The 16,937-nt window shown below is 40.1% G+C and overlaps 1 protein-coding gene across 3 annotated transcripts in view; it reads right to left on the bottom strand.

The window, feature by feature from the left end:
- The window catches only part of IQGAP2 (IQ motif containing GTPase activating protein 2), a 128,817-nt gene that overhangs the window by 43,489 nt on the left and 68,391 nt on the right, over positions 1–16,937 (bottom strand). Inside the window, exons 5-13 of one of the 3 annotated variants that reach the window (XM_075411839.1) lie at positions 15,342–15,418; positions 11,888–11,955; positions 11,409–11,522; positions 7,316–7,494; positions 6,642–6,729; positions 5,923–6,086; positions 5,315–5,402; positions 2,677–2,840; positions 1,985–2,145 (exon numbers count right to left, since the gene is read on the bottom strand). In XM_075411839.1, coding sequence (XP_075267954.1) covers positions 1,985–2,145; positions 2,677–2,840; positions 5,315–5,402; positions 5,923–6,086; positions 6,642–6,729; positions 7,316–7,494; positions 11,409–11,522; positions 11,888–11,955; positions 15,342–15,418 — 1,103 coding nt within the window. The remainder of the gene's footprint in view (positions 1–1,984; positions 2,146–2,676; positions 2,841–5,314; positions 5,403–5,922; positions 6,087–6,641; positions 6,730–7,315; positions 7,495–11,408; positions 11,523–11,887; positions 11,956–15,341; positions 15,419–16,937) is intronic. The other 2 variants (XM_075411840.1, XM_075411841.1) reach the window with 2 other exon arrangements.

Here is a 16,937-nt window from a genome sequence, read left to right as displayed (position 1 = left end):
TAGCAGCACCTCCTGCTACCTCCATGCTCCCTGCATGCCGAGAATGATGGGCTATGGACAAAGGAAGGGAAAAAAAAAGTGACGCTCTTCTCCCCATAACTCAAGGCCCTCCAAGCACAGGCTCTATAGCCTGTGTCTACTCTTAGTTAGAAGGATTACAGATCAAGATGAGCTGGAAACCTTCACATTAAACTCCTGTATACATAAGTTAAATAATTTTCATATTCCTGAATCAAGCCTACAAATTCCACAATATGTCAGATCAAATACCTGTCTTCTACTTCCAGCAGAAGCCTGAGAAATGAATGTTTGCCAGAAGAAATACAGAAGACAATCATTTCCTGCTCTGATTTGCCCTTCCAGCACTCAGCAGCTTGTTTAAGGGCTTCCCGAGCTGGAGGCTATGCATCACTTTAATAGCCGCAAAGAATGCTGTGCTCCATTAATTTGTGTCCTCCAATTTGAAGCCTTATATATTCTTGAGGAATGAGTCCCACTTTTTAAGTGTTTTGTGAGATGGCAGTTCCTTAAATTTTTAAACTTGATATTTGATAGTGTTCAATCTTTTCTCACTCAATTCTCATAAGAGAATAAAAACTAAAGTTATAAAAGAAGCTAGTAACTTTTATTATTCCCCACAACATGTACCCTTTTACAGACTTATGTCATATTCCCCTAAATTCTCTCTTCTAGGAAACATATTCCTAACAAGTTCTTCTCTTCTGATAGAAAGCCATTGAACACCATTACCCTCGCTGAACTTTTTCTAGCTCTACTGTATTCCTTCTAGTACTGCGCAATCAAAGCTTCCTGCAATATTCAACATTTGGTTGGTGGCACAGATTTACATAATGGCATAATAACATTTTATTTCAACCTCTACTCCCAACCAATTCCTAGTGTTTCATTTGTACCGACTGGCAGCTTAATCTAAATATCAGGCCACAGTAACATCAGCCAAAAATGCAGCACTTGGACACTTTGAGGCCCATTTCTCTATATTTGTAAAACTGCTTGTCTTGCCCACAAGCACCATCTCACATTAGCAGAGGCCAAGTAGCAGATTAATTTGGCTCCACCTTATGGCATTCTGCTTCCTCTAACCAAAACACTGGCCTCTTATTCCTGTCCTGACTGCCCTCCTTCCAGCTTTGAGACATCTAGCAAGGGCCGCTCTTAGAATCATGTCCCCTGGCAGCCTGGAGAAGATCTTCAGCCACTGTTGTCCTTTTTGCCTAGTAATGCCTTCCAGCAGCACATGGAGTTTTCCCACCACCTGCGCCTGAGAGGCAAGAACCAGCTGATGCCCCCACGGTCTCTGGTCTCACACAAATCAGTGTTGCCTGATATGTTTTGCACATACCCAGAAGAGCACAAAAGTAGCAGCACACTGTGACAAGTGGCTGTGACAAGTCAAGCATGTGGCAGTGCAAACAGCTGGCCACTGAGTGAAGGCTGTAGTTTCACACTGAACATGCATGTGCGCCACGCATTGTACTCAGCATTTTAGCAAGCAGGACTGTGCTACGTTTTTCAGACCTTTGCAATTCTCCAGCAGAAAAGGGGTCAGCAGTGGTTTAAGGGATCTCCTGGACCTTAAGGCATTAAACACTACCTCATTCCAAAGATCCTTCAGTATTGCAGAAACGTTACTGATTTAACAGTTTCCAGCTACAGTTGGTTCATGTTTTAGTGCTTGCAAAACCTCTTGTCAGATCTTAATGTTTGCTTTCCAAGGTTATTTTCCCTGCACCTCACACATTCTCTGCCCTCAAACATCTGAGATTGTGCAATTGCTCATACTTATGGATATACAACTTCACAATTGTCACATTATCCCTTATTAACTTTAACACAGATGGTTATCTTGCAGCTCTTTCAAATTCATAGCCACAACACAGGACAGCCCACCTAGTAAAATGCCTACTTATCCTTTTGCAGAAGTTGCCAAGTCTCATCCAGATGAGACAAAATGAACCTTTACCGTTGAAAGTTTTCCTCTTCCAGATTATTGAAGCCAATGCATGGATTTCTGAGATGATTCTTTATCATTAGGACATCCTTATTTTCCAAGGCCTGGTTTAGCAACACAACAGCTGACAACATTTCTACTGCAATAGACAGTTCATCATGTGCCAGGTAGTTCTGTAGAATGATAACGTACCTCAGTCAGGAAGTCAAATAAGCAGTGTAACAATTGAGTTACACAGTCTAGACACAGTCAAGGAGATTGACATGATTTAAAAAGCCTAGCAAATTCCCTAGCTACAGGCATGCCAGATTAACACAACACTGGTGATAGAGCTCACTGAGTTTCCTACACCTCCCTTCAGCCTTTCCTTCTTTTGCCCCACAACCCCATCTATTCTGGTCTTAACCTCACAGCAGGCAATTACTCTTCTACACAACCTACAAAACAGAGTTAGTCCTCATTAAGAGCATTCAACAACTAAAAATGTCAGTGGATTTGTTGCAACACAAGAGCTCAGAGCAAAGTGTGTCAAGAAACAAATTCTGTGATTCAATATTGCCTATTCAACCCAAACCATTCGTGCAATATGTAACAGCATGGCAAGAGAATTAAGTCTCATTTTACACAACAACATGCTATGTTTGTGCTCTTTCATGGTTTGACTACGTAACATCGGCGAGCAGGTCGCAAGTTTTCACTCTTACCACAGCATTCTGTTGTTGGAGGTTGAACAGCTCAGTCTGATAGACAGCAGAAGCAAATGAGTGAACAACAGGCAGCTGCGCCTCCGGTTTCATCAATGCAACCAGTGTTTTACTAGGATCACAGTTACGAATTGCAGTATTGATATTGTCAACTGCTATATGTTCTAGAGAACAGCAGGGGAAAAAAAAAAGCCTATTAATTTTCATTTGCCATTTGCTCTTTATGCCATGTAGATGACAATGAGGTTATTCCAAAGAATATAATTTGCTGTCATTAGAGAAAAAACGAATTTGTGTCAGATTCTTCGAAACACAACTGCTGAATGCTGCAAAACCAGTGTCTATTCAGAGGTATGCAGCAAATAATTGCCTGGAAGACTTTAAAGTTTCTGGACTTTTAGATATTAGAGACTCCTTAGTGTACCTTCAACCCAAAACAAGGAGCTGACCCCATCCTAGCACAGAGAAAGACCTAACACCTGTCCTGGGTTTGCTTGCAGCAGGTACTGCTGGGTATGCCAGCTTCAGTGCCTCAGTCTTGCTTCACCCCAATGCTCCTTTCCTCCTGCGCCCTGTTTCCTCCCTTGCCACCTCTTTTTTGGCAGGACCTAACTTAGCTAGCTAGAGCAAGCCTGTCCTGCAACACCAATGACATTTTTACCGTCCATTTCAGGAGGCCTGGTAGAAATCAGCCATATATGCTGGGAGGCTGGGATTTTCAGTAGCTGAACTGATGGAAAACCACCTGCTACAGCTTCTAGGACTTCCTCTGTATGACATCACCTGTTCGTTTGTCTAACAGTATGGAAGATTAGTCCTCACAAGCACTACCATCTAGAAATCCCTTCTCTACCGCTCAAATTTCAAATGAAACAGACCACCATAAAGGAGTATGAGCATAATCCTCTTCAGTACCTGAACAACTCGCCTGTTTTGCTTTTTGCTGAACTGACTTCAACAGAGGTTTGAACACCAGAAGGAAAATGCAGAAAATCACCTCCCACTTGGGCAGCTGCAGAAACCTTACAACGCCCCGTAGCTTAGTCACAGCCACCATAATTGCACCAGTGGAAGAGCCAACTTTGAAGAAACCCAGGCCAGAACACACCCAGGAACACCTTGCACAAGGGACTGCTCTAGTCTTGTGCAAAGGGAAACAACCTTGAAGGCTGGAGCACAGGTGTCTGAGTAAAGAATGACAATTATGTAAATGTCATTTCCATCAGCAAAATAACCCCTATCTCCTCCACCTTATCTTACGACTTTTCTGTATACTATTACCCAGGGAATGTTTTTAGTCACCACTGGCTGCTCAAGTCTGTACAAGACTGCTTGTACAGCAGACACTATCAGGTTCATATATGCAGCAACGTTCAGATCTTACTGTACAACACAGACTTTGAAAACCTAAGTAACCAAGACCACCTATATAAGCCCCTCGCCTCTCATTTCAGTTGCTCTGAAACATGGTCATATGGGGCCACGTTGTTCTTGAAGGGTCTCTCTATTGGCTGTTCCAGAGGTTAGAAAAAGGAAAGGCTCTCAAAGCTACGGTGTACATGCTTTTTCAGAGAAGAGAGCAAAACCAAGAAGAGTCAGAATCCACAAATGGACTAGACTAGCTCTATAGTCAATAGCCAAGCTACTGATTCCTAATGCAGGAATTAAGCATGCAGCATGCAGAACACACTACATTGTCCGCATTCCAATAAAAAACCCCACTATTTTTAGCTTTTCAAACCAAACATAAGAAAGAAGTTGCTCTCCAGATTGCTGTTACTGCTTTTCATACATCACATTTTTCCTTTTCATTTCCTTTACCAAGGAGCAGCGCTTTTGGAGAAAGTACTGCTCACCATGCCTAACCAATCTGAAAGAGAGTAACATTTGCGGTAGCAAGTCAAACATCTTCTGCCTTGAGTTGACCTCACAGTGCAGCCTTTAAGTCACATTAAAAAAGCAGTCAGCCTGGATTCAAAGCATTGGAAATAATACCAGAAACAAAAGAGCCACTAAGCCATGCCCAGATGTAGCATGAAATGACAGCAGTTTAACCAAAGACGAACAACTTAGCAAAGAAGTCTCCAATCAAAAGCAGCAATACATGCACTGCAAATTTAGATCCCCCTTAACTATATTTTTTTTTTACCGACTATAACTTGTGTCTTATGACATTAGTAACAGTCTAAGAATAGGTTATATTTAGACATGTGTGTCTAAAAATGAGAACAATTTTCCTCTGATGTGATTGCAAAATATTCTTCCATGTGATAATTCTATTTTAATTCTACAAGAATGGTAATTGCTCCCAAGTGAGGATTAATACTGCACTGATAAATATTTGTTCAAGCCATCAAGCCATGCATTGCCTTCAGTTTTATCCAATGTGTTTACCAGTGACTCAAGTTATTCAAAGCAAAAAAGTGTTAGCTACCTCTGATAAGAGTATATCCAATGCAGCACAGATTGGTGACTTGGCAATTGTGACACTGAGAAGAACAGTTACAAAAAAGAAATGCAACGCATATGGTTTCATTTAGAGAAACCTTGTTTACATGCAATAATGGTGGATTCAGTTAATCAGCTTAACATAATTAAACAGTCATGGTAAAAAATGAGTATTAAAACAATTACTCACTAAGCTTGTGAGCCTCAGCTTCCGCATTGGCAACACTAACTTCTTTCTGTATTTCACTTTTGTCGAGCATATTTGGAACCCCTGCTATCTAGCAGATTAGAAAAAAGGATTTAATGATGTTTTTAAGTTTGATAGGAAATAAGGTACAAAATGCCTTGGTGAAACACTAGGATTTCACTGTACTATCCCCTGTGCATCAAATACCATGTCACAGTAAACACAGCATTAGTCTTTTCCTTGTGATTTTCATCTTAATCAAAATGATGGATTTTCTCCTTAAAACCCAATTAACTCTTTCATTTGCTGTTAATGATTCAATATTACCTTTTGTTCTACTCAAGTTATAACTCATTTTCAAAGCAAACATAATATTAGAGGCTGCATGCTATATCTCGAATTTCCTTATATCTTAGCAACTACTTATAAGGGCATCACACTCTTCAGAGCACATGCAGCTACTCTGGTGTCAATAAGTACACCAATTATTTTAAAACCTTTATAAAATTGTTTCCTAAGTGATGCTGAAGGCAGAGAAAAGGCAATTTCCCTGTGGATTAACATCAGTCAAAAATGCGAACTGATCCGTAGTACCTGTTCCATTTAATTACCTGCATTTTCTGTTCTTTAGAATCACACAATTGCAATAGGTACCATGAGGAATTTTGCGGCAGAACTTCAAGTAGGCTCAAAGCAGGACGGTTCAAACCTGCAATCAGTGCCACTTCATCTTGCCGGTCAATAGCCTCATTCACTTCGACTAAAGCTATGTGAACTGAAATGAAAACAATGCTTAAAGAGCAAATACGCTTTTGTGAAAAGAAGTCCATCGCTGTCAGCATCTCACTTTTTGTAAAAGCCAGCTAGGATGGCAATCTTTATCCAGCAGAGGATTGTCTATTTCAAGACCAATCCTACAGAGGGAGTCTCTGGCTCTGTGCGAGCCTGCGTGGGAGCACTTCAACCATGGCTAACCTGAAGCTTACGAATGAATTTCGGTTCTATATAGAAGAGGGGGTCAAAATTTACAGTATTCTGCACACAAAAGGAACTCAAACATAAGGAAACAGAGCAGGCAATAAAAGATTTGATTCTGAACTGAGGAATCCTTACAGCAAAACCCATAAACAGACATCATCCCCCTCAAAAGATTAGTAGAGAAGGAGCAGAAAGAAAAAACTGGTTTAGACAGACATTAGCTACTTCCGCATATTTTGTAAGTTTTCACAGAAGTATTTTGTTTGTTCCTGTGGATTCAAGTTGTGTTCAGCTGGAATCTGGGAGATCACATATTATGTGCACACTTCCATAAGGATCCAGAATGGCTTACTGTTTATCTTATTGATATTGCCTTGAATCTCAGCTTGTGTCAGCAGCTCCTCGTAGACATCTCTCTCTTCTTCAGAGATTGTGCCATTCTAAGAAAACAAAATTGTTGCTAGTACAAACTTTGCAGAGAGAAAAGCTGTTAGTGGGAGTCATTAATATTTGTTGACCATGTGAACTGAAGAAATGAGCACTTTGTAGTAACACGCTGAGCAATATTTAAAGCATTTTCTGCTTGCCGTAAAATAACATTTTTCAGCTACAGAGAGAATTAGCTTTCATGTAAAAAACAAAGCAAATAATTTCACATTAATGATCTGTGGCAGAGGTTATACTTTATGCTCAAAAAAGGTACCATTTGTTTTGCAACTTTATAAACTAAAAATTTGTTTTTTCTAAAGTAGCTGATAGAGGAAAACCAGTCTTTTTTTGTTTTTAGTCTTCCGATATTTGGTCAAAGTTAAGCAACATCATACTTATAGTAATCATATTCTTATTAAATTGCCTGCCAGCTTGTTGCATTACCATTATTTATCTCATTTAGCTTAAAAGTGTTTTTTTTCCTAGTTGCACTAATTATAAACATTAATTTAAGTTAATTTTTAAAATGGTAATACTACAGCTTAAGAAGCATCATGAAGGAACCTGTATATTGGAGTGCTAACAAAATACCACTACCTTAAGTCTTGCATTTGATTCTTTTCTCCTTTTAGCTTCGAAAAGTTCATTCTGATAGTCCTGTGCAAGTTCTTCATCCACGTTTACCAACATTGCATTTGGGTTCCTCAGAGTTGCAATGGTTTGCTCAGCTATTCCCTTCTCAATAGCTTCGTTGATTGCTATTACTGCTGCATGCACTGAAATCAAAAGCACAATCCTAAATTTCAGCACGCAAAACATTCAAAATTGCCACTGTCTCCTTTGATTTATTTGAAATGAGCTTGTAAGATATGCTCAACAGTTTATATATTCCCCTTCAAACATCCCACTCCTAATATTTCACCTAGACTGCAGCAACAAAAGCACTTGGTGTTTGCTCAAAAATGGCAGGTTGCCGTCTGTTCCCTGTTTGCCCTTCTCCCAACTAGGGGTTACTGTTTTACTAACAGAAAATAAAACATGAGTTACTTTTTATTGTTCAAGTCCTATGTCATTTAGAAGGCAATTGTAGGCAGGAATTAAAAGCGTTTTTGTAGTTTTTCCTCTTAAAGCTGATTTCGTGTATATAAAAATATGAGAAATATGAAAGTATTGTCTAAATTAACTATATCTGAAAGATACTACATAAGAATAAGGAAATTCAAACTCTGTGACACTTGTCCTCCAGCAAACAGAGCTAAGACTCCCCAGGCAGGGTGCATCCCTGCACACCACATCTAAGCCTGTCTGGGATGAACTGGCTCCTTTCCTGAAGATCAATATGCGCAGCTGGGGAAACAGAGAGACAGTGATGTAATGGTCCCTACTTCTGCAAAGCCACAGGACAGCAAACTTCAAACAGGGAGAAAGAACACCCAAAGAAAGTGCTCTGCAGGATTCCAACAACCTTCTTGAACAGGAAAAGTGGAAAATTGTCACAGGGCTCACTGCAGCCATTCACCAGCATAAGTGTTAAACTCTTCCTTTGAGAAAACAAGAAAACTTGATTCTTGATTCCATGATTTTACAAGTCAGGAATGCTCTTGTTACTCCACACAGCAAGTTTACGTGAATGTACAAGATCAAAACCACTTGCAGGTGAATTAGGTGTTGAGTAATGGCTAAGCACACCCTCACAGTTATTTCCTGCACACATTTGGCCCTAAGATCAGTCTAGATGAAGGATTTTCACTTGAGCTAGTTTATCCAGACCTTCATACCTCTAAGAGACCTCAACAGCTGTCTGGTGGCACATTCAGCTAAAAGATTTTACAGATGTTACTATATAAAATGTAATTCCTGAGAAATGTTTATCTAGATCCTCTCCCAAAGGAGGAATACAGCAGCTCCCCACTTATCACCACAGCAGCTTGCTAGGATTTACTTTCATTCCACCAATGAGATGTGTCAGGGAAAACATGAGTGATGTCTTTCATTATTCTATACTATTTACTTGCTACGTGGCCTTGCATGGATCTGCTAAACTGGAGAAAAGCATTCAGTAAAAAGCACTTTTTGAATTAAGTTTAAGTGAGGCTCTACATATCTGAGTTTAAAAGCCTTCAGTTTCTTTCAGTATATGAAAGAAATAAAAGATGCTTGTCAATGATTAGGAAATTTGAGTTTTAAGAAAAACAAAATAGTGTACAAATTTAGGAAAGTAGAACAGAACATCAGACCATTGGAAGCTCAACATAGGCAAGCGAAGCACACAGTAAAGATAAACACTCTCAGAAAGCGCAATTACTGAAACAATTTTCCTGGCTCTTTCTTGGTGGATAATCCATTGCTTAGCATTAAATTCAAGGTAGAAAGTTGTTCTAAAATTATTACGCTCTAGCTTAGTTCAGCACAGCATCAGATGGGAAACATAAGCAGCTGACACGGTGGAGAAGCAAGCAACACTGGTTCCTTTGACACTGAACTTTCTGAATAGGCGAGGTTCAGATTGGGCATCAGAAGGTTCTTCACCGAGAGGGTGGTTGCCCACTGGAACAGGCTCCCCACGGCAGTGGTCACAGCACCAAGCCTGTCAGAGTTCAAGCAGTGTGTGGATGATGGTCTTAATCATATGGTGTATCTTTAGGTCATCCTGTGAGGAGCAGGGAGTTAAGACTCGATCATTCTCATGAGTCCCTTCCAACTTGAGATGTTCTATGATTCTGTGAACACCAAGATCAACTTCTAGGGGCTAAAAGACGACTGCCATTCTTGGACACGCATACCACCCCTGCATCCTCATATAACAAAACACATAGGAAGTATGTAATCTCTTCCACAGTTGTGCAAGAGGCCTCCCTGACGTAAGTGGAGCTAGCAAAAAGTAGTCAAAAGATAGGTTCAAGGTTAGCAGAGATGTGAATAGGTATGGTGGATGTTGTGAACCCATCTACCAAAGAAACAGTGAGAAGCCTGACTGGGCTTGAAAGAGTAGTCTAGAGGCACGGAATAACAGAGTAGGCTACTTGCAGAATAAACTTGCTTTGAAAGCACTTAAGCTTACTCTTTTCATGCTGATTTCTACTGTTGCTGACAGCATAGCAGGATTCATCAGCAGTTGTTTCACTTCATATCTTGTTGTGCTCACTCTGATTTGGAAGGAAGGTGGTTGACCCTTTCCTCCAGCAGGATCTCCACATCCAACCTCAGCAGTGCGTGAGGGTTCCCATAGCAGATGTTTCCTGTTCTGGGGCAGGGCATGTTATCTACAGCACACTCCTTGCCCAAAGGGACAGAATCAGCATCAGGAAACCCTGCTTTTCTATGGAAGACTGAAAACAATTCAGAAGTTAAAGGAAACCCTACATGCACTATAATAAGGCTTTCAGAGAAGGAAGTTGCAGCCCTTTTTGTCTTCAGGGAAGGAAGAAAGCTCCCTGGAAAAGTGCTTGGTAGTCACTAAATCTCTGAAAATTTGCTAAAAAAGGAGACAAACTACCCCCACTTCCAAAGGCAGTACTTTAAAAGTTAGCTTTGCAGAAGCATGCACATATTCAGCTATAACGGCCTCCGAGACATACAACACAGACAACGTGAATCAACATGAGGAAGTGTGTTTTAAGTTAAGGTCTGGAAATTTCAGCACATCAAGTAACATAATGCATCAGCTTGTTCCAGTTATGTTACTTTGCAAGGTTTAGCAAAGTTGTAGTGGAACATAACTATAATACAGTCTTTATTCCCCCCACCTCCCCATTTACGGTCTGCGATACTATTGCTGGTTTCTATCAATGACCCACTGTGCCATTGAATACACTCAAGATAGCCCTTCTGTTCCTCAGTCTAGCCCTCTGAAAAAGGCTAAGATTTTGATGAAAATAAGTACAGCTCCAGTATGGATTTAAGTGGAAACACTTCATGTCATTTAAGTTCAAGCAATTTTTCTTTTTAAATATATAACTTCATTTCACAAAAAGAAGAACTAGAGAGAAAAAACAGATTTACAGATAGACTCGGGCAGCAAAAAAGCATTTAATTTTGGTTTTGAGTGGAAGCTGTTCAAAATAGACTGAAAAGGACCATAACTGTGTATCAATCCCCCTAAAAATGAAAAGCTTATTTTGGATGCACCAGCAGGATGTGTCCTCTAGCAGGGTTCTATCATGCTGTGGGTGACACAGATCGAAAGCTACTCATGGAGGCACATTGTTCCTCTGGATATGCACCACCATATGTGAGAGAGTTGTCTGTCTGAAACAGTGCCTTGTCCTCACAGCAAATTGACCGGCTTTCTGAGGAAAATTGCAAGACCCCAACACAGGAAGCAGGCAGAGAGAACACACCGTCTTCTCATGACTGTCTCCGTTGTAGGCCCTATGGTACAGAGGCATGCACAGAGCTCAATTTGTCATTCTACAGAAGCACTAGCTACAAAAACATTAAACCCATGCAAAACATAGTAAGATGTCTTTGTTTCTGGTAGCACTTCCTATGGTTCAATGGAGATGCTCAAACATGCAGACTGAAAAATTGCAAGAGGTGTTGTAACAATGATGCAGTGTCATAGTGAAAACATCCTTGCTTTACTTGCTATTTACTGAGGTGGCAAACTAGGTGAATTAAAACACAGAAAATATTTTGTTAGCATTCCGTCAAATTCTCCAATAGAAAACTGAACAAGAGCCACACTTACAGGCAGCTTCATCCACTGATAATTCACTGGCCAGAATCCCACCAATTTTACTAAAAGATGGCATCTGTATACCATATTTCTCAAGCTCCTTTCGCATGTTGCTGATTTCTTCCTCTGTTCACATATAAAAAAAGAAATATTCTCAGAACAAAACCATACGAATTTAGTTATGGATCACGATACCTACAAACACGGGTACAATGTTTTTGAAAGCGCTTGTGGCCAGGGCTTCTTAGCAGTTTTTCCTCCCCGTTTTGAAGGAATCTAAGTTATGACAAGTATTCCATGCAAATTCACTCCCTTCTGTCCTTTGGAGGCTGACATCCATTAGAAATAGCAGCCTCCCACCTATTTAATTAGGAGGTGCTCAGGACAAGCTTGTGGGAGGAGAAACACCATAACAGAAAATATGTACAATGTTAGCAGATTTACTGGGTGAGGAAACCATCTAGCATATGATTAGATAAGCAATTTATTACCTGTGAAGTCTACTTTTCCCAATAGGTCCTGGATCTGTGGTGCTAATCCTAGTTTGAACAGATACAAACTGTAAAGAAGAAAATTCGATTTTAAAGTCCTGCATGTGGTCAAGGTGTTTGCTTTCTGTACAAGAGAAGAGCACTTTTACAAAGCTTGTCCTTTAACCCTTGAGTTTCGTGAGCCAATACAAAATAAATTAACCCTACAGTTTTCTTTATGCTGTATTTTTAAGTCTTACAGAAAGCGAATTCTTTTTTGACTTGACTTTTCAGAGACATCTCTAAGAGAGCGGCACTGTCAGTGTATCTCAGATCACAGGGGATGTGTAAACAAGTAGGAAACATTAGTGGAAGACAGAGAAATTCAAAAGCTAGTTTTGGGAAAATAAAAATCAAGATGTGAATGCACTTTAGTATATCCTATAGCTTTGGATCTGTGTACTGTTTTGACTTGCGTTGTTACATCCCTGTAATTAATAGCTGAAGACACATAAGTCACTGACAACCTTTTTGGTAAGAGTAGAGGAACAAGGACCTGTAAGTCCATCCAAGCCCTTCTGAAATATATTTGTGTCATTAGCTATTTAGCTTTTGGAAAATGAAGAAAGCTCAAAGTGCTATCCAGGAACTAATATTTTTCTTTCAATATAGCATAAAAAAGTCTATACTCATTATTCCTAGAGCTCTGGGGTGTTACCTGAAAAAACAGTAGAGTACATCCATATTGTCTCAATATCTTCCAAACACAAGGCATGTATTTATCTACAAAAGTTTGGTGTTTCTATAATTTATCAGTGAAATTCAATAAACAAGTAAGTTTCACAAGCAGGCTCAAAAAGGTAGAGTTTAAAAACAAGGCTTAAATAATGCATTCCTCCAAAAGGATTATTTTGCACCTCTTTTTTAAATGACTTCACCCCAACTTCATACATTGCAAATGTGCCTTGTGGCTTGGGCTTTTTGTTTCCAGAGGGGCACATTTCCCTTTTTATTTTGTTGTCGGGGATTTTTTTGTTATTAGCAAATTACAGGATGATATTTCAATGCAACTTTTTGTAGCTTTCACATTTATTTCAGAGCACATAGAATCAGCATTTCATCTTCCATGCTACCACAACTACTTCCCTTCACTGTCATTACCTAGATGCACACAAAGGCACATCTCATGTAGGTCACTCTTGACTGCTGCAGCCCTTCAAAATCATGACTGCTGCCATTCTCACCTTTCAGAGCAGTCTTAAATACAAGTTAGGTATAGCAGGAAAAACCCCATATGACTGTAGTAATGAACCAGGTCCCTCCATTACCCTGACCTACTAGACAGTCTTTCCTTCTGGGCTTTTAAAGAGATTTTACTCTTAAGTTTGAGACAGGGACATAGGCCTAGCTGAAGCACTGGATGTCATACAAAGAGTGAAGGAGATCAGCAGCATCACAGTGCCATGGTGGCCTTTTTTGGGGTCACCACAATAAAAAGATGGAGGAAAAAAGGTGGTATGTACATTAGAGATTCATATTTTTGCTGTTCAGCAGTTCCAGGAGGATACTGAGCAGTGAGAGTTACTTCCTAGGCTCCTTTGTTTGGATAAACTTCTGAACCACCAGGTGGTGCTGAAAACATGCTTCGAGTCTTGCACGGAACACAAAGATGCTTCTACTCTGTATTAAGGTATAATTTCACTTGAAACAGCTCGCTTAATGCTTTTATAGTGTAACTTGAACCTCAGGGAACTCACATCAAACCAAAAGCAGGGGGTCTTGGGGTTAAGAAAGCTGTATATGAGGCATCAGGAGCAAGGAAGAAGCAAAGAGGAAAAGGGCAGTTCCCAAGTGAAGTTCCCTTTGCATCGCCCATGCAGAACTGCAGTTCATGTCAGGCAGAGGTTCGTGGGTCTTGTTTTAAGCTTAGCTCATATGTAACATGCTTTAAAAAACAGATCTGAAAACAATGCACTTTTTCTTGAAACAAATGCTTAGCATTCTACTGCTTCCTAGGAAAACATTTTGAAGCCATCCAGCTTCAGAGGGATAGTTTGTCCAGGATGTAGCAGTGATCTGCTTGTAAAGATGATATGAAAACTATATTTTTCAGGGAAAAAAAAAGTCTTACAAAGACTACTATTTAGGAAGGAGAATCACTGTCAGCATCCTAATTTAAATGAAGCAGGTCTTAACCACTTTTAGTGCAGGGCCAAATCTACATTGGCTTTCACAAGAAAACTGGTGCAAGAAATTAGAACTATAACTTTATATTTTTCAGGTCTGGCTTTAAGGACTGACAACTCCACAGGAGAAAAGCAAGAGGGTAATTATATTCAACAGAAGTCTAGAAAGTGTTTGTTAAGTGACTCCTTCCTGGCCAGAGTAGTGCTGTATTTGACAGTGCAAGTTGTTCCACATACTCGAAGTACAATGGACTTCATTTCAGATTTGAACAAAGACATATCTTAAAAATATATTTAAACCATTTTGCTTAGAGTCACTGTCTATCTTCAGGCCCTCTAGCATCTCAAATATCAGCAAACCCACAAATAACCAAAGACTTTCCCTTTGAAATATTAACATTTCAGATGTTAAATAGATCCTTTGGACAGAAGGAGATTTTTGCTCCTATTACCTACAGTTAAGGCTATTTCATGCTTCTTAAAGAGGTAATTAAAAATAATCTTGTCAAATTTAAGCACTTAAGTTATGCACACTGACTGTACATAAATGAATTAACATAGGAAAAAAATCTCAACTAAAGATGGCATCAGGATTTCCAAGAACGGAAGTAAGAAAATATCTTCTCTGTGTTAAATCTACATAGTTCTGTTAGAAAGCTCAATAACCGCATTGCTTCACACCCGGGACAGCACAAAGCAGACGCTTGTTGCTTTTAGTTCTAAACATCAAGAAAATACTTAAGTTAGGTCATAAAAAAATTTTCTGCTCTACCTTCAGTGGTGTGGTCAAAGCCTTCTTGCCTTTTCATTCAAAAGTAAGTTGCTCAGAACTTTAAAAGCTTGGAAAATGTTAATTTTCACATGAATGAGCTCAGAGTACAGCAATTATTTGCTCCTCTTTTGGGACAAAAATATGTCACTTCATCATCGTTTTCACTCTGATCAGCACGCCTGCCCCATGTTTACATTATTATTTTGCTAAGTTTTTGCTAATTTATGCGGTTTCTGTTGCAGTTTGTGTTTTGAAAGAGATATGTGTGCTTTGTGAGGGGATGTACTCCTTGAGAGGGATGTCTGCGCTAAATTCAATAGTCCTTCATTTGTATTTTGAAAACAATTTGGCCATTTGGCCATTTGTCCTGAAAAAGTTGAACTTTTTTCTCCAACTTTAAATTAATGAATTTGTAAATTTTGTCAGATTTTGATATACTTGTTACCAGAAAGCCACTTCAAGACTTATGCTCCTAAATATAGCAGTTACTTCAACTTTCACTCCCGTCACCAGTTACCTTAGAGCATGAATGCAATATATCATCCTAGGGATGTTTTTCCTGTCATAGACATCTGTAGTCTCTGGATAAAAGATCTAAAAGCCAAAGAGCACACAGTTAAAGGAGAAGACTCATTACTGAGCAGAAAAGTAGCTAAAATAAGCTTTCTGCAGAACCATACCTTAAACTTGCAGATAAGTTCAGCTATTACTTCTATACAGTTATGCATCAAATCTCTTCTTTTAACTTGATCACTAGTTTTCATAAGGAATAGTTTACTAAAGCACAAAAGCTACTTATGAAGAGGGGAGAAAAGGAAGACAAGCAGACAGCATTTCAGCAAGATTTTTAGAAAAGATCCTTTGGCACAAGCTCAGCCAGTAGGGCTTGTCCTTCTTACAGACACCCAAAGCTTATGATGTAGTTACAATCTGCAAAGCCTCACAGAGTGAAACCTATCAAGTGTGTTTTAAAAATGCAAAATTCTAATTGCCAGCACCACTAACTGTGTGGATACATCATTTACAGAGAAAGATTTTTCAGAGAAGAATATTAAACAATTTAGCCAAAAAGTCACATCATAAGTTCCAATTCTGGTTCTACCACTAATTTGTTCCTGGCCTTGGTCCCAGTAACTAAACACTGCTTCTCCACAAAAATAAAATAAAAGACTTAGCTAACCGTGAGAGTTGGCAGCATGCTTCCAGCCCAGGCCCAGCACTCAGGGCTATGCGGTCCCACGGTTAATAGGACAAGACCAAGTAAATCAGGAGCGCAGTGCCCACATTTGCTCACAACAGGTTTGGGAGGGAGACTCAAGACTTAAGATTTTGGCCATGGCCATCCTCTGCAACCAAGGCAAAATCTTTCAGAGGAGGGATGGCAGGGTGGAAGTGAGCCAACTGAATGGAGGACTCAAGTTAGACAAAAAAAAAATAAGCCTGACCTGAGAGAGGCAGGAGTCTCCTCACCTCTACTGCATTTCTGATGGCAGTCACAGGTCCCCTTTTCTACTTATGGGCACCTGTGGCACATTTGCCCACAGTGACTGGCCACTAGCCCCTGCAGCCCTTCAGGCAGCTGTCTGAACATCCCCGCTGTGCCCAATCCCACAGCACATGGGGTAGTGCCGGGGCTGCCCCAATCCAGGCAATCCGGGGCGGCTGCTGGGCAGTCTGGGCAAGGAGTACTCACCCCAGGATATGGGTGGGTGCTGAAATGTCCAAACAAGCAGACTAGGTGTTTTCACGTGGCCCTTTTTTAAAGGATTTTCATCTGAAAAGACTCACTGGTGCCCAGAAACAGCAGCAGAGGGGGAAGATGACAAGTGAAGGCCCGCAAGGAGGAACATAGGTATGAGAGGTGACCCAAGAAAGTAGCTGGTGGAAGAGGAGCAGCAGCATAGCCACGCAGGCACACTGGAGCGTGCAAGGAGAGTCTGGAAACAGGGTAGAGGCAGAGAAACTGGGACGTACATTAAGAGAAAGAGACAGCAAAAGACACAGTGAGAGGTAGTAACCTAAAGGAAGCAAACATTTAAGTTTTCAGTTTGAAACCATATTCCTTTCAGGCCCCAACAGAGACTGTACTAGCAACAAGATATAGCTAAAACAC

The sequence above is a fragment of the Opisthocomus hoazin genome, chromosome Z (genome assembly GCF_030867145.1).
Source record: "Opisthocomus hoazin isolate bOpiHoa1 chromosome Z, bOpiHoa1.hap1, whole genome shotgun sequence".
In the NCBI taxonomy this organism is placed as follows: domain Eukaryota; kingdom Metazoa; phylum Chordata; class Aves; order Opisthocomiformes; family Opisthocomidae; genus Opisthocomus; species Opisthocomus hoazin.
The sequence above is the reverse complement of the archived record's forward strand: the minus strand, read 5'-3'. Positions and strand labels throughout refer to the sequence as shown.